This window comes from Doryrhamphus excisus, linkage group LG21, assembly GCF_037039965.1.
Source record: "Doryrhamphus excisus strain RoL-2023G ecotype Guam linkage group LG21, RoL_Dexc_Guam_v1.1, whole genome shotgun sequence".
NCBI lineage: Eukaryota > Metazoa > Chordata > Actinopteri > Syngnathiformes > Syngnathidae > Doryrhamphus > Doryrhamphus excisus.
In genome coordinates, this window is record NC_136377.1 from 10,122,941 (window position 1) to 10,141,297 (window position 18,357).

Below are 18,357 nucleotides of genomic sequence, written 5' to 3' on the forward strand. Positions count from 1 at the left end.
TGTGAGTGTGAATGGTTGTTTGTCTATATGTATGTGCCCTGTGATTGGCTGGCCACCAGTCCAGGGTGTACCCCGCCTCTCGCCCAAAATCAGCTGGGATAGGCTCCAGCTCGGCCAGAGCCTCTCAAAGTCTAGACAGCATAACAATTACTTCTAGACTGGCCTCCAGCTTCCACCCTTTATCTTGCATTTAGGACTACTTGGTTAACTAATTTAACACACACAACAATCCTCCATCACACGTTCAGTTAAGTGATGGAGTCCAAATGAGGTTTAAGTGTAATGAGGAGTCATTTAATGAAGATCAGATTTAGATCCAGCTGTGTAAAACAGGGTGAGATGGCACGGGAGCTGACTGCACGCTGACCGCCTGGGAATGCTTTGTTCACAGTGAGAACACAAACTGCACAACAATTCATGCTTTCACTTTTAAGCTCCCAAATAACAGAAAAGTCTCAAATGAAAAAAAGAAAGTCAGAGCTTCCAAGCGGAGTTGCCGCTGTGTCTATCGAAGTCAGTGTGAGTGGCACTTCGCTGCAAGCCGGACTGGATGAGGACCGGAGCTGCAACGGATTCAGTGTGAGCCTGGGGTTAAGCATTAGCATGCTACTGAGCTAATTTGTTAGCCTCCAATTTATTTATTCTCAATGTTTCACACAGAGTGGGGAAGAAAAACAAAGTAGGATGCCAAAAACGTAAAAAAAAAAAAAAGTGTGGAAGTTTTCATTATGTCGTGTCGGACATGCCTTAGTGACTCCATGCAGCGTTATGGTCATTTCTCATCCGTGTAACATTACTGATTCCTGGTGACCCGAATACTACAGATGGCTTGTTTTTCAATATGTTTTGACTAATAATAGGCCCTAGTCAACCACAAAACAGCAACCAGTTATCAATCAGTTCCTTGAGGCGTCACTTAAGTAAAGTGTTTCTTCTGCTCTTCAAAACAATAAATTCAAAAGTCATTCATTTGCATCACTAAACCGTTTGCACCAAAAAAATCAGACCTCATCAGCTCTGCATTAATTTCTCTCCCTTTGTTGTTCAACAGTGTTTACTTTTGCTGATGATGGCCACTGTAATAGTGACCAGGAGAGGGATATTGTCATAAATGAATGTGTCTGAATCGTATCCCTTCCAGTATAGTCCATGGTTTTCCTGTCACAGACGATGCTATCGTGTGTTCCTACTTCAGTGCTCCTACCTTGATGGTGATAAACAGCAAACAAATGTGAAGATTATTTCAACATGTCAACGTAATGCAGGAAAACAAAGTTAGCCTAGACGTTAAGACTAATGCTACAGAGTGTTGAAACGGTCAATGTCAAAGACGCTATTCTCCTTATCACAAGTTAGTGTGCCATCACAGTGATTTAACGCTGTTATTTTAAGGTCAAATTCTGACATATTGTCCACATATTTCAGCTTTGCTGCCTTGCCTCGGTGTTTCTAGCAATTAACTCGGCCTTGGTTCTTGACCTTCTTTGTCGTTTTTGTCGACGCGGAAGCTTCTGTTTATGTCAAAGTCGGCCGCAGTAAAAGACGTAAAGTGCACATAAAGGCATCAGCCCAGACAGGTTTGGAGGTCCTTATAAAGCAAGTGTCGCCGGTTATGACCGCGGCACAGGTGATTTACCGATGCCTGACTGGACATTTACGGTGGGGGAGAAAAGTTACGCTTGGCGAAAGTTTTGAGCACCGTGAGAGAGATTACGTTTTAAGGCTGTCAGGAGAAAAGTAGCGGGCTGATGGATGCACGGGCTGATGGAGAAACAGCCAGGAAAGATAGAAGTCGCTCATCCATCATTGGAAATGAGTAATTGATCATTTGTAATCTGCTGCAGGCTGTGATGAATCTAGCAGCGGATGGAAACGGCCATGTCAGCCTGAGAGGAATCAATCGCGTCTCCCCCAATTATTTTGGCCGTCCCATCAGTTGCTGGCGGTGTCAGTAAATTTAGCAAATACAAAGAATCTTTCTTGTAATAATTCAACGTTTTTTCTCTTCACATTACAATTGTATTGTCCAGATATTGCTTGTATTTGCTCATTGATATATTGGAGCCTATCTCAGCTGGCTTTGGGTGAGAGACTGGTGGCCAGCCAATGGCAGGGCACACATCGGCAAACAACCATTCACACATTCGGGGCGGCGGGGTTGTCTTCTAACCTGGAGGTTGTGGGTTGGATCCTCCGTCCTGCTGTGATCATGTTGAAGTGTCCTTGGGCGAGATGCTGATCCCCCAGTTGGTCCTGATGCTGCGTCATCAGTAGGTACTAAATATGCGGGTGCTTTGGAGGTGGAAAAGCGAGTGAATTCATACCTATGGACAATCTGGAGTGGCCAATTAACGTAGCATGTTTTTGGAATGTGGGAGGAAACCGGAGTACCCGGAGATGCCCAAGCAGAGATTCAAACCCAGAGCTTCCAAATCTCCTAACTATGTGGCCAACATGCTAACCACTCCACCACTGTGCGTCCTTATCTCGTATTTTGATAACTTTTTCTTCAAGTATTACAATAACCATTTTTTTCTAGTAATACAACATATTTTTTTGTAAAAAATTTACCTTAATTCTCATAATACTGTGACATTTTGTCCAGATTTGTAAAATCTTACTTTTTCTTTAAAATTGTGATTTAGTCGTACCTTTTGTAATATTTTTTATGGTAATGGTTTTATTTCATTTGAACGTGCATCCCATAATCAGTTCCCAGTTCCACTTTTCCAAAAGGAGTAGGAAGAAGCAAAGCTTATTAAATCCTACCCCTCCATCTGGTACTTTTACAATCACTAACTGTTACATTTGTTCACTTCCTGCTTTCCATAATACAGGTTAAGGGTTTTTTTTAGTTTTTTTTTTAAATAATGTACCTTGTACCGAAGTAGGAGGTGATATGAGCATCCAATGCCATAATGGGTACCATAGTAAGTGTCAATATAGTGATATATATAGCACATCATGACTGGTTCAAGACTCTTCATCCTTGTATTTAGCAAACATCAACTGCTTGTATTGTTTCTTGAATTGGCTCATCGTTGTGCATTGTTTGATTTCCTTACTCAATCCATTCTATAGTTTGTTTCCACATACTGAAATGCTATGGCTAGCATAACGTAGTCCTAGCATAGAAGTGTTTCAAATGTACTTCTTCGCTCAAATCATATTTCTCCTCTCTTGTAGAGAAGTATTGGATGACATTTTTAGCTAATTGGTTATTTTTAGCCTTATGCATTACTTTAGCTGTTAGCACATAAAATATTTTTTACCAGTAATTTTATAATAATTTTACAATTACTTATATAATTTATTTATTTTATTTTAAACTTTTTTTTATTCTAAAGCCGCACGTTTACTCTCTTTCCAGCTGGTAGTTTGCATGTTCTCCCCGTGCATGGGTGGGTTCTCTCCTCCCACATTCCAAAAATATGCTAGGTTAATTAGCGACTCCAAATTGGCCATAGGTATGAATGTGAGTGTGAATGGTTGTTTGTCTCTATGTGCCCTGTGATTGGCTGGCCACCAGTCCAGGGTGTGCCCTGCCTCTCGCCCGAAGACAGCTGGGATAGGCTCCAGCATACTCCTGTCACCCTAGTGAGGATAAGCATAGAAAATGGATGGATGGGCTTGTGTATTAATTATAAAAAGTAGAGTTAAGTTAGGGGTTATTATGGAAGTAGTTCAAAGGAAGTACCTTTGAACAGACTTTCTTCAAATGTACAGTTCCAGTTGGAAAAAAGTCCAAATCCGAACAAATGAAAAGTCATCCAGGAACCAATTGTGTTGGACCTCCGAGGTTATGCTTCATGACATCACAGTGAAGTATTCAGTATTCCAAAATGACCCATAAAAGACGTCAGCATTTCTAATGAAAGAGAAGAAATGACGGCCGATTTGACAAATGATCACCAATTTGCCGTGAAATGTAAATCATCTGGAGATGTCTTGGTTTTCTGGCCACTTGAAAAGGTTGGAGTTAATCGTTCAAGCGTCCAAGATGTCCGTTGCAAATTGTCCATGAAGACAATGAGAAGCGGCTTTTGTCCATTTCTAGTTCCATTTCTACAAGGCCCCTCCATTTCTTTTCTTGCAAATGTGCTTGATTGTAATTGCAGGGAGGAAGTGGCGTTATCAAAAGTTTCAACCCAAAAGGACTTGATTGCCTCTCAGCCGCCAGCCTTTATTTGCTTTGTCTGAGCAAAAATAAATCACCTTATTTTCACACGACAAGCGTTCTGACACACCACTGGGGGAAAGGCCAAAAAGATACATCCATCTCTGCCCACTTACTGGAAATCTAATCAGGTGTTCTCTCCCGGGTTCAATGAGTGAAACATGCTGTCATGCTGCAAATCCTGGATCTTGTTTGGTTAAATGATTATGTTTTATCTTCAGTTGGGAGGGGGACTTATTTTAGTCTTCATCCACTGGCAACAGAACGGGAACGATCTTCATCGGCATGATTGCGTGCATGCTAATCATTAGCAACAGTCCTAACTCCACTTGGTGTTTTTGGTATTTGGACGACAGCGGACGTCACCACAGCAAATGTGGTTCACACTTTGCATAGTTTTCCTGCCTGAATCCTGACATCATTGTTAGGGTTGCTCATAATTCCCAGCTTCGGGGAAAACAAGTGGAGTTGTCTTCGGTAAACCAAAACATTGCAGCAGTGTTGCCTTGTGGGAAAAGTTGTGTCTGTTCAAGTCCGATATAATAGAATTCACAATCGATGATAGTCACGGTTCATTGGCTCCAGCCCGGACCGCAATAAGTCCATTTCTGTGAAGTAATATTCAATATTAACTCATTGGCTTTTTTCATTTTTTAACAAATAGCCTTTCTTCTCCCTCCTTTTTGTTGAGAACTGATATTTTGCTGAAACTTACGTACCTATGTTCTACTGATGATTACTAAACGACGGAAAAGGGTAGAAACGAACTTTTTTCTGATGAAAGATGAGAGTCTATAATCTTTTGTTTGATATAAATCCCAATAAGCCTGAAAAATCTGTCTAAATCATCAAAAACCCAGAGGGACGGCTTTTGAAAAATGGCTGGGATTGAATGAGTTAATAAGCAGAATGACTTAAATATGGTATTAAGTCATGTAGACATGAAATAACAACCTATAGCCGTCTGTTATTATTTCATATTGCGCAACACTGCACAGGTGATAGGACCACTCGGGCTCATTAGTTCGTATTTCCAATGTATTTGTTGCAAACATAAGAAAGTGTTTCAAACCGAGTGGGGGAAAAAGGACAACATAAGAAGCCAAAAACTTACCACTTCCACAGGGAAAGAGAGGAGGTATTTTCTTCACTCTATCATACTGTATATGTCTATCCATCTGTCTATCTACCTATCTATCTATCTATATATATATATATCTATATATATATCTATATATATATATCTATATATATATCTATATATCTATATATATATATGTGGGGCGGCATGGCGGTCTAGTGGTTAGCGCGCAGACCTCACAGCTAGGAGACCGGGGTTCGGTTCCCTCGGCCTTCTCTGTGTGGAGTTTGCATGTTCTCCCCATGCATGCGTGGGTTTTCTCCGGGTACTCCGGTTTCCTCCCACATTCCAAAAACATGCTAGGTTAATTGGCCACTCCAAATTGTCCATAGGTATGAATGTGAGTGTGAATGGTTGTTTGTCTATATGTGCCCTGTGATTGGCTGGCGACCAGTCCAGGGTGTACCCCGCCTCTCGCCCGAAGACAGCTGGGATAGGCTCCAGCACCCCCGCGACCCTTGTGAGGAAAAAGCGGTAGAAAATGAATGAATGAATGAAAATATATATGTTATTTTTGTCCCGCAATTTGCCTCCATGTCATTTTAAGGCACACCTGAAAAGCGTGGAAATTAGTCTGGCCACTGTTTGCATTCTTTTTATGCATAAATGACGCACTTGGCATGCGATTCGTGGTTCACATCGGCACAAAAGGACCAGACTTCAGCATGACTTATTTACATCTTGTCAAGCACTCTTATGTCCAGTGTAGGACAATAGTATGCATGACTTGCATTGTTCCCTCATGGGTATGCATCGTCACCACCACTTCCCGTATCCGTGAAGCAATAGTGGCATTATATGGTCCTGTTGTGTCCGACATGATGCCACACAACAGTAAGCATCACCCCTAGCTTCATGAATAAAGATGTTGAACGCCAGAGAGGAAGTTCTTGCAATAAAGTCTATTTTCTTGCAGATGCAGGAATGTGCAAAGAGCAAGAAGGAGGCAATAAACATAAATAAAAAAAAGACATGGACTGTGTGGGAGAGGGAAATGTCCAATGTCCAAGTCCAAGACATGGCATTATGATTAGTTATGAACAGAAAATCACAAGGAAAATGGTCACTTGATAACTCGATTCTTGTTATATTCTTAACTTGTAGTAACTCCTTTCCTGTCAAAGTGTAACTTTATTCTTTTAGTACTATGACTCTTTACTATTTCATCATTTGTTCCACCCAAGTAAGACTTTCTTCCATATGTTCTGGACCACAAATCTCTCAATAAAAAATATGTCATGAAGAGGGGAAAAAACATGAACCACGGGTACTGAACTATAACATTTAGCATTTAGTGGTCACAAGAAAAGAAGAGGAAGGCGGGGGAGTCAATGTCCACACCAACATGGACACAAACTAAAGCTACACAATCTGAAAGTCATATTTTTGGAAGTATATGGATACAATGAAAACTTACCTGGTTAATAAATGCCAGAATGTTCTGGAAGAAGACACGTGTTTTAACACCAAAGCTTCATTTTTCGAATTAGTGAAATTAGTGAAACTAGACTATACGTGTGAGTTTAGTGGCTGACAGCAGCGACATAAGCTAGCAGCTAGACATAATTACTATTCTCGTGAAACAACACTGCTGCCTAACATAACACATTTGGCAATTCTCACTGGTACCATGTCGTCATAGTTACACATTACTTACAGACACACGGGGCTGTAATTTCAGTGCAAGGTGGCGCAGCCCACGCAGTGGTCATTTGGTCAAGCGCACCACGGGGTGCAGCTAATTTGGTAGATTGGACTGTACTGAGATATGCGTGGCGGCGCACCAGGGGAGGCGTCCACATTTTCAGCATGGCGCAGTGACAATTTTGAGATAAAACTGGGTGCCAAAAGTGTGCTGAATGGTCGCCAGCTCGGCCCGGGCCTATTCTCGGCGCAGACAAAGCGCAGCCAGGCCTGGTAAATTGGCTGATAGCCACACGGTGCAGACACGTCATCAAAGTGTCGCTCACATTCCCCTGGAAAAAACAATGACAGCAACCGTTATTTCATGTAAGCGTCTGAATCAACCATCACATTTGACGTCACACATGAGGACGTGGCTGTGCTGGATGCACACCATTTTCTACCGCTTATCTTCACGAGGGTCGTGGGCATGCTGGAGCCTATCCCAGCTGTCTTGGGGCGAGAGGCGGGGTACACCCTGGACTGGTGGCCAGCCAATCTCAGGGCACATATAGACAAACAACCATTCACACTCACATTCATACCTATGGACAATTTGGAGTCGCCAATTAACCTAGCATGTTTTTGGAATGTGGGAGGAAACCGGAGTACCCGGAGAAAACCCGCGCATGCACAGGGAGAACATGCAAACTCCACACAGATGAGATGCTGAGGGTGGAATCGAACTCCTAGCTGTGTGGTCTGCGACCACACTGCCAACCACTCTGCCAAAGCATCCACTGTTGTCTTCCTGGTGTGATGGGCGTCATGAAGGTGAAAGTTCTCCCAAGAGAGAGTGTTATTGAAGTGACTCCAACACCAGTGTTGCGTTCAGGGGGTGCTTACGTGGCGGGCGGCGTGGGGAGGTTTATTTTGCGGTTGTTGCCCTCGCTCGCCGTGCAAAGCAGGGAGCGTCGTAATTGCTTGAAAGTTTACGAGGGTTGTAAAAGTAGGAGGTGGCGGGGTCACGCCATGCTGTTTTTTCCCACTTCGCAGGTATTACGTTTGTATTTCATCAGCTCGTCCGAGTTAAGCGGCAGCTACCTTTCCAGCATCAAGAGGCTGTGCTTGGCGGCGCTAATTACGCTCAAGGAGATGACAAATGTCTGTCGCCAAGACTAAAAGCGTCGGCTGGTTAGTCACTTGAGTCGGCAGCGAGCACAACGATTGAACTGGGTCACGTCACAACCTATAGAACAGTACAAAAATCACTGTATTCATGATAGTAGCATAATACACGTTTAGCATGGTCTTGTGGGCCGTGCAGCACGTGCAAACTTCAGTGGAGGCTAACTGCTAATGTGAGGCAACAACATCCAGTATACATCAGTATTGGATGTCGGACCAATCAATGGACAGAAGCAGTGCATCGTCTTATTATGTGAAAAGACATATGACACAACAAAAGATGCTTGAAAGTCATAATATTACCAGGAAAATTGAAAGAGAATAAAGTTGTAAAACAATGAGCATAAAATCCCTCTTCAGTCGTCCCTCGTTTATTGCGGTTAATTGGTTCCAGAGCGACCGTGATAAGTGAATTTCCACCAAGCAGGATTCAATAATACGAGCATTGAAAACAATTGTGTTTTTTTACCATAATCAGAGCACTGTAGACATGAAATAACAACCCTATAGTCACCTTTATCTATATTCATATTATTTCTTGTGTACAACACATTGCTCAACTACCAAGTAAAAGAGTTAGCCTCCAATTTATGTTCTAAACTTAAGAAAGGGTAAAGAAAAGGCAGAAGAAGAACAAAGTAAGAAGCCAAATACTGTAATAAATAAACAAGCTGGAATATTTGGAGACTGAAGTTGTACTATTACACCAAAAAGGTCACTGTATTGTGTGAGTAAAGTGTGAGAAAAACATGACCATTTTATTTTTACAAGAAAAAAAGGAGAGAAAAGTGAATGGCAGCATGTCTGCAGTAGCTCTGAAGATCCGTTGAAAAATAGCTTGAATTTGGACCTTAATGAGGTTTTAAGTCGATCTCCAATCAGCAAAAGCAAGAAGGGGGAGTGTGACAAAAAGCACTTTGCAAAAGTAAGAGACAATAGATGAAATAGGTGAAATTGGCTTATCAGCCGATCAAAAGTTGAAGACCAATGGTCAAAACATTACAAAAAACTCATCTGGAACTGACGGCCATTTTTATAAACGTCCCTTGCCATCCATCCCCAAATGTTCTCAATGAGATTTAAATCAGGGGAAGATGCGGGCTGGTCCAAAAGAGTGATGTTATTCTCCTTGAAGAAGTCTTTGGTCAAGCCAGCAGCGTTGTCCTGGTGAAGAACCCAGCTGTTACCTCCCAGACCTGGGCCCTCAGTCATGAGGGATGCTCGCTGCCGGATGCCGTTTGACGAGTCCGCACCACCTGAATGATGGACCCCCCCTCCACTGTAACGGGTGGATCTCCTTGTCCTGCCAGTAACGTTAGAAGCCATCAGGACCGTCAAGGTTACATTTTTTTCTTTCTCATCTGACAGTGCAACTTTTTACCGCCTTTCTATGTCCCATGTTGTTCTAAACGGGCACTTTTGTGGGACATGAGGTCTTTGAATTCCGAGTGAAGGTCCAAATGTGCAAAATGCATATTCTAGCAATTTTTCAACTGGTGTTAAGATTGCCATCAGGTCTGCATCACGGCCTCTTGCTTCAAAGAGAGCCTGCAGTCGAGTGGAGCCATAATATGACATGCAGCCAAGATGACATTGTATGTTTGGGACCCCCTCCATTATCAGCTTGTCTTGGATTTCCTGTTGATTTGGTAAGAGAGGATGTAAAGAAGCAGAGAATAAAGAGTCAGAGGTCTGTTCGAGTACCACACGCATTGTGAACTGTTGTGAAATGACAATGACTCCAATACCCTTGCAGCGGACTGCACGGGCGTTTTAGATTTGTATTTCACTTTGCCATTTGCACGTATTGATTTCCATTGTGTTCACATTTTCATTTTAGCCGCTCGAATCGCTCTCGAAAAAATAAAACAGGCGAGGATCAATAGCGTGCAAAGCGTTGTTTACGAGACACGCTTTAACACACGAATCGATGCCTTCCTCCGTCGCCGTTCGCCAGGCCCTGCCGCCGTCTTCACCTCCATTAGCATCCATCCATCCTTTTAACCCAAAAGTGAAGCTATGCGACTTAGCAGAGCTCCAAAGGGAAGCTCGCCCTCTGAGCGCCATCCATCCATCCATCCATCCATTTGTCACGTTATGGACTTGTCCCCACATCAACTTGGAAACTTTACTCATCCTTCCTGTAAGGCCTCAGGCTGTCGCATACATACTCATGTCTCTGAGTGTGTGTGTGTGTGTGTGTGTGTGTGCGTATTGTTGCAGGCATGCGTGTTGCTCTGTGAAGCGTCGCTGTTACTTTCTGGCACATGAATCCATCACAACAACATGCATATGCAAGCAGGACATGACTTCATGACTGCCTCACTTCACTTTATTCCCTCCTCCTTGCGTCACTACTTTGCAGTTTTACACCTCAGTTTCTGAAAAAGATACCATATATGGGCGTACATAAGAAGGAGAAATGTTCTAACATATCACCTGAAAGTACTGTATCTTGTTACATTTCACAAGAATAACGTCATACCGTGTTGGGGGATAGAGAAAAAAATGAAGATAAGTTATGAAACAGAATTGAATTTAATGTGTAATTTTTTGTGGTGACTATATTGGGAGAATGCAAATCATAAAATGACAAGAAAGAAGTATAATTGGGAAATATTACAAGAAAAACTCTAAAAGATGAATATAAAAGATCTTTGAAATTATTCATAACAAGGTCGTGAGTCAACAGTCTGACTCACGGTGTCATCTTACAAAGAACGCTAAACTCATCGCGTAGCAACTTAACACTCTAAAGCTAGCTAAGAAATATACAATGCAGGGATGAGTTTCAAATAAAAAAAAACTCTTTTAACAATAGTATCACTTTTGACTTTATTCTCGTTTTATCATAATGCATTTCATCCGTGGATGGATGGATGGATGGATGGCTGCCTCTGTCCACCAGAGGGAGACAGAGGAGCACAGAGGGAGGCTGACAGCATTGCAGCCCCCTGGCAGGGGCCAATGAAGGAGAATAAGTTTTTAAAAAAAACTGTTAAAATTGTTGTAATATTAGAAAAAAATGCAATTTTTCAAGAATAAATGCATCAGGGAAAAAACTCAAGCAAGGTGTTGGGTATCATCATACTGTCTTACAGTATCAGTGGTGGCGCTGTCAAAAGATCCAAATGACCCGCAGAGCCGTTTCATTCCATGCAGAGACACTCAAGACGGCTCCTACCTGGTAGCGGTCGCCTCCCACTGGACCTTTTCTTTGTTTGCTTCGGGCAATGATGGACAGACCGCCGACATACGGACGAATCAAACACACAACAACAACAACAAAATACACTTCAATCCAAAATCAGCACTGGCTTTATGAGCTTCACAGAAGACAATAAAGCTGCTGTCTCTTTCGCCCACGCTGCGTCCCTCATGTAGCGAGACAATAAAAGAGCCTCCTGCTTTGATGTCATCCCCTCCCGCAGGTGGACTCTCCTCTGGCTGTGGACGCCGTGCTGGGACAGACGGCCTTCTCTGTCACAGACGACAAGGTTTCCATCACTGAGCTCCGTGTCCACACCGTTTCGGGCCTGACCCTGTCGCTGCAGCCCAGCCCCGGCAACAGCCACACCATGGTTGCCAAGGCAACAGGCCTGCAGACGCTCACCGCTCCCAAACAGGTAGGACGCATGATTGACAGAAAGCTTCACTCTGCCATGATGGAGCCTTCCTCCTTCCTCCCTTTATTTATATGGACTTTTTCATGTACTGATATCCCACAATACTAATACTAAAGTACTTGTATTAGTACTAGTACAAGTACTGACTTTCTTCTGTCGCAATATAATGTTTTTCTCAATCAATCTATTCTTTTTTTTTTAATTTTCACTTAGTTTTTTGGGGTTTTAGCGGAAACCCAAGCCATGCTGAGAGAATAACACACGCCGACTTGAGACAATCTTCATCAGTTCAATTCCAAAATCAGCCGTTTAAATACGTTTTAAAAGAACTGCAATTTTACAAGAATAAGATCCTAATTTTACAAGGAAAAAATAAATGATGATGAGAAAAAATTGTTTCACAATGTTACCTGAATACAGTAGTAGTAGTACAAGACATAATATTACCACAAACAACAACATAAAATATTATAAGAATATTATATATAATATATATCAATATTATAAGAATAAAGCTGTAATATTACAACAAAAAATAATTTAGGAATAATGTTGCGCTATCAGAAGAACATTTTTAATATTCCATCCTTACATAATAAAATAGTAAAATAATTAAGTTGTATCACAAGAATTAAATGAGTAAAGTCAAAATATGAAACTATAGAGTCTTACAAAACCTATAAATGAATTTATTTGCATTGGTCTCCACTGCAATTATGATTAACAAAATAATTAGTTAATAATTCATTATAATTAACATCCATTTTGTCCGACAAGAGTGACTGACAAGCCAGCCAATGACAGTGCTCTCGCAGACGGGACATGTCATAGTGAGAGGCGTAATACATGTCGACTTTACTGCAATACAGCATAAATGAAAACTTATATTTAATGTAGTAACATTTTACTCCCAAATGTATCAAGAAGCCGTGAAGTTTCCATGGAAAAGTTCATGCTAACGTCTGTTTGCGTACAATTGGTGTTATCCCCTTTCTCACAGACGAGCGTATAATTCTTCCAGGAAACACGCATGTGACTGTCAGCACCATCCTGGCGTCGAAAAGAACTTCAGCCTCTGCGATATAAAACGCCATCTGCCGTTCGTCCGTTTTCCCTGCCATGGTCTTTTATGGCTGTCAAAAAGCCCCCGCGCCTCGGCGCCGTACCAGACGTTCATGTCGTGCCGTGGAGCCTCCCAAGAAGCGGCATGTCACATTCCACGTCTTATTCAAAGCCTTTTCTTCAAGCTCTCGCGCTGATACGACGAGCTGGAGCAGGGAGGGAGGTTAGGGAAGGTAACTCACTAACTTCAGCTCCTCATAAAGGCGGGTTGCTTCTCAACATGTGTCGCCGTGGTAACGTACCATGTCGGCCTGACCTTTTTGTGGATTGAGTTGGGATTAGAATGTGTACACTTTGGGAGTAACTGCTTTTCCACTGAAACCAGGTAGCGCTCGGTAACCGGGATGGGTTAAACGATTATTTTTGTCATCGATTAATCTAGAAAATAGTTTTTCAATGCATCGATTAATCTAACGATTCAGTTTTAAATCCAATTTGATTCGATTTAGTTTCGACTATCTATTATCTCCACATAATTTGACATATATAGCAATTAATGCTAATTTATCTCCATGAATGAAACATATTAACCAGTTCAAAACTGAATTGTATTGAACAATACAATAAAGCGCACAATGGTATCTTATAATAACATAACAATAATAATAATATATGACAAAAATAATAAATTTAACTTTCTTTCAAAAAATAAAACTATTGTGCAAAAAACACAATCTGAATCAAAATATAAACATAAAATAAAAACAAAAAAATAACAGCAGCTGTATGTGTGTTCCTACAAGAGCACTTTCCCTCGCATCTTTCCCTCTTGCTTTCCACCATCAGGAAAACGGTCACTCTGTGCGTGTGTTTGAGTGGGCATATGCTGTGTGTGTGCGAGGCCGGAGCACAAGTTACATGGTGCGGTTTGGATGAATGACGGGGCTAATAAAAAAAAAAAAATAGTTGAAAACGTACACCGTCTTCTCCTCACAAGCAGCTCCCGAGTGCTGGTGCCTCGCAGTAGTGCTTTGATGGGACGCCATTTCCATTTTTCACAGGTCACACGCCACCAAATCGTTACTTTTATGTGTAAAGTACTCGCATACTTTTGACATCCTATTGCGAGATCTTTTCTTCTCCCCTGACCCGCTGTGACTTAATGCCGCGGCGGCCACCGCCATTTTTCAAATTCTGAATGACGACGCATCGATGTGCAGTTGTTGCGTCTATGTATTTTTGCGTCAACTCAGTACTATTTCTAGTATGTCATCAGACGTTAGCTTCCAATCATACTGTCTCCACATCATATGCTTGACATTAGCAACTGCTGGAAATGACAAACATCAACACACATGCTAACGTTGGCTTTTCCTATTGTTGCACTTTTACACTCCACAGTCTCCACTTAGCTGCGGCGCTCCATTTTCTCGCTACCCTCAATCTGCTCTTGGGTACAATTGGTCTTGAGACCCTCATTCTCTTCCATTTGTGTTCTTGGCATGTCTCCTGTCAACTGTTGTCTTCAATTCGGCTGGGTTTTTGCAGTTTCCCACAAATCCAGGCGAGTCGAGTCATGTCAGTTCCGTGCAACGGAAGGTTTTCTCAGTGTCCTCAGTCTCGTTGTGGATGAACTCGCTCGTTAGACCCTTGTTGTCCTCTATTGTTGTTTCGGTCGGCCTGTCTCCTAACAACTGACCTATTGACCCTCACTCCTATCCATCAATTTTTTTTCTTAGCATGTCTCCTGTCAACTGTTGCGTTCAAAGTGGCTGGGGTTGTGCAGTGTTTTCAAACCTAGGAGAGTAGAGCTCCATTGTCTGGCTGCCCTCAGTCTCCTCGTGGATAAAATTGCTCTTCCTACCATCCCAACACTCTCGGTCTCGTCTATTTTTGTTGTTTATGTCTCCTATCAATTGATGTGTTCAACACGGCAGGTTTTTCCAGTTTCCTGCAGTACCAGGCCCAAATTGAGGCAGGCAAAGCCAACCTTAGTACTGAGTAGTGGAAATGTATCATTTCTTACAACAATGGAAGTTAAATGCAATTTGACCTTAATCTTCTTTTTGACAGGAGGCCAGTCTGTCCGTCTGGATGCTCTTCAGCGACAACACGGCCGCCACCCTGACCTACTTCGATCCCAAAGACTACAACTTCAATGCCTCCTCGCTGGACGACAAGGTGGCGTCAGTGTCCCAAGAGCCACAGCAGCGTTGGCCCGTGGTGGTGGCGGAAGGCGAAGGCTCCGGCGAGATTGTGCGTGTGGAGATGACGATCTGCGAGGCCTGCCAGAAGACCAAACGCAAAAGCATCATCGCCTCGGCCGGCGTCTATGTCAAGGTCCGCTTTGGCCCGGACGACGACTTTGAAGAGGAGGTGACCACCGAAGGGGAGATGGAGTTAGCCCCCTTTACCAGGCGTCCCATCCTTGATCCCAACATGAGCGGGAGGATTTACGAGACGTCTAACGAGCAGCCTGCCAGCGTTCCCATTGATTACACCAGCTTCCCCACCATTAGCAACCAGGAGCAGCCCACTGAGACCGACGACGAAGAGGAGGAGGAGGAGGAAGATGATGACTTTGTACACTCGCGTCGCAACATGACCGACCTGGAGATTGGCATGTACGCCCTCCTGGGGGTCTTCTGCCTCGCCATCTTGGTGTTTCTCATCAACTGTATCGTCTTTGTGCTGAAGTACCGCCACAAGCGGATCCCCCCGGAAGGGCAGGCCAACATGGACCACTCCCACCACTGGGTCTTCCTGGGCAACGGCCAGCCGCTGAGGGCCCAGTGCGACCTGTCGCCGCAGCAGGTGGAAAGCCCCGGTAATACCTTGGAAGGCGTCCAGACGTGCTGTCATGGCGACCACCACAGCAGCGGCAGCTCCCAAACAAGCGTGCAGAGCCAGGTGCACGGGCGCGGCGACGGCAGCTCCGGTGGTTCCACCAAGGAGGCCGGCGATGATGCCAGCTCACCCACGTCCAAGCGCAAGAGAGTCAAGTTCACCACCTTCACCACACTGCCCACCGAGGACCTGCCCTACAACTCCATCCCCATCGCCGATGAGGAGGACATTCAGTGGGTGTGTCAGGACATGGGCTTCCAAGACCCCGAGGAACTGCACGACTACATGCGCAGAATAAAAGAAATTGCCTGAGAGCCGAGGCGCCCCTTTCTTCTTTCTATCATTTCCTTTCCACCTCAGTGAAAGACCAGCTTTCACAGACTCAAAACAGATTTTGGTTAGCGTTTGTTCTGTTTAGTTTGCACAGTGCTGTAATCTTAAACACGCTCACACTCGCCACCAAGGGAGTTTCAAGGAAGACAAAAGCAGGAGACCATCGGGAGCCAAAGACTCGACCGAGAGGACGGGTGATCTTGCAGGATCTCAGCCCGACGCTGGCTTCATTGGGCTTCAGTGGAAGTGAACACATAGTGTACGAGCTCCGAACAAAGAGGCCTTTGATGAACGCGCTACAAAATACTGTCAAAGACTCTCATGAAAAGCTATTTTCAAGGTATTTTTTGGTTTTGCCAAAGTAGGAAAAGAGTTCATGGCAGTACGTTTTCCTCATTGTCCGTTGTGTCGCTGCACAGGTATGACTTATACTCATTGCTTACACTTTTCTACAAGCTGTCGCCGCCACACTACTACTACTCGTACTACTACTATTGCTACTACTACTACTACTACTAGTACTACTGCTGTCCTTTGGCCCCGGAACAATTCCAATGCCTTACAACCACACAGGTCACAGTTCACTGGTATCGGCGAGGTCTTACTCTGTAGCAAGCAGCTTTGCATATTGTCTTTGATCTTTGCATGGACGGAGGCACAATCACTTATTATTATTATTATTATCATTATTATTATTATTTCTCCCACCCATCACCTAAATTTGTAAATGTTTGTACGGTACGAATATAATCATGCATTATGCGCATGCCATGATGATGCTACATACGTGCAAACATTCCTCTCTGGCGTATATATATATATACTGTATATATACACATACGTATATACTGTATATATACTGTATATACTGTATATATATACACATATATACTGTATATCCAGACAGCGGCTTGCACTGACAGAAAGCGCCATAAAACTTGTAGCTGTTGTGTTTTTTAAAAACTGTTTGACTGTTAAAGTTGACCCCTCCCCACCCCCACCCCCACCCAAAAAAATAGTTTTTATGATCAAGCTGGAGCACAATATCCTCTGATCTCCACGTCAGTCCACGAGGAAGGCCACTGAAGACATGGTGTGTGGGGGTTTTTTCTCATCTTTTGTCCTTTTTACATGAAATACTTTGTAAAAATACTTCTTACAAAGTATTGGGATTCAAACGAGAGACGGGATGTCTGTGTGTGTCGCATGTCATCTGGGTGATGTGTAATCTAGATTAAATGTAATGTATGAAATCTGTGTCATTTTGCAACTTGGGTCCTTTGTTATCTGGGTAACATGTAATCTATGTAACATATAATCTGGTTAAACTGGGTTATATGTAATCTGGCTCCCACTGTGAATCCAGGTAACATCATGTCGGTAACAATCTCATTCGTAATCTGGGGTGATTGGGCTAACACGTGAGTGTAGTCTGATCAACATGTGATCTAAATTTATAATCTGGGTAACATTCAATCTAATCAATGTAATCTGCATTGTACGACATTAAGTCGGATTTAATCTGGGTAACGTGTAATTGATGTTTGGCCTACATGCAAGCATGGTAACATAATCTGGATAAAATGTAATACGGGTTATTCTGGCTCCCATGTAATGTGTGTTATATATAATATGGATACAGTGACATGTAATCTGGGTTATATGTGATCTGGGTAACATTCAATCCAAGTAATATCTCATAATCTGAATTATTTGTTATCTTGGGCAGATGCAATTGGAGTAACATGTAAACTCAGTAGTTTGCAATCTAGACTTTAGTCATGACATAATCTGTATAATTTTCAATCTGGAGTCATTTGTCATCTGGCCAATTTGTAATCTGTGTCTCATCTAATCTGGAAAACAATCTAGGAAATATGGATGACACATAATCCAGCTCCATCATCCGCGTGTCATGTGATCTGGGTTGCATGTCATCTGGATTAGGTGTCATCCGCCCGGACGTCAGGTTCATCAGGTTGTTGATGAGATGGATGTCGGCCAGATGAGCGTGACAGACACAGGTTGTTTTGAAGTAATGCTCTGCAGTGGCGGCTCCGGAAGGGAAGCAAATGAAATCCATGTCCAAGCTCGGTTTGCGGCATGACAGCGGAGCTAATTGTGCTTTTAATTGCTGTCGCTCTTTATAGTCTTTAGCGTTTTAGCAGAGAGCACTTTAAAGGTTCTTTAAGATAATCAAACAAGCTCCTTTTTTCCACACACTAATGAAGCAAACCATGAGATGAAATATCCTTTTTTTCCTTTCTTGTGTCACTTTTTCTCTTTTACTTCAAACTGCTTCAAAGGGCTCGGCGAGGTCTGAAGGCCGGCTGAGAGATTTAAGAGGGGACAGCGATAAA

The 18,357-nt window shown here is 42.9% G+C and overlaps 1 protein-coding gene across 1 annotated transcript in view; it reads left to right on the plus strand.

The window, feature by feature from the left end:
* The window catches only part of tmem132e (transmembrane protein 132E), a 110,995-nt gene extending 93,230 nt beyond the window's left edge, over positions 1-17,765 (plus strand). The window contains 4 exon segments of the mRNA XM_078787992.1: positions 11,561-11,755; positions 14,891-15,216; positions 15,278-15,368; positions 15,371-17,765. Of these exon segments, the coding sequence (XP_078644118.1) occupies positions 11,561-11,755; positions 14,891-15,216; positions 15,278-15,368; positions 15,371-15,976 (1,218 nt within the window). The 3' untranslated portion in view covers positions 15,977-17,765.
* Positions 17,766-18,357: the final 592 nt, after the last annotated feature.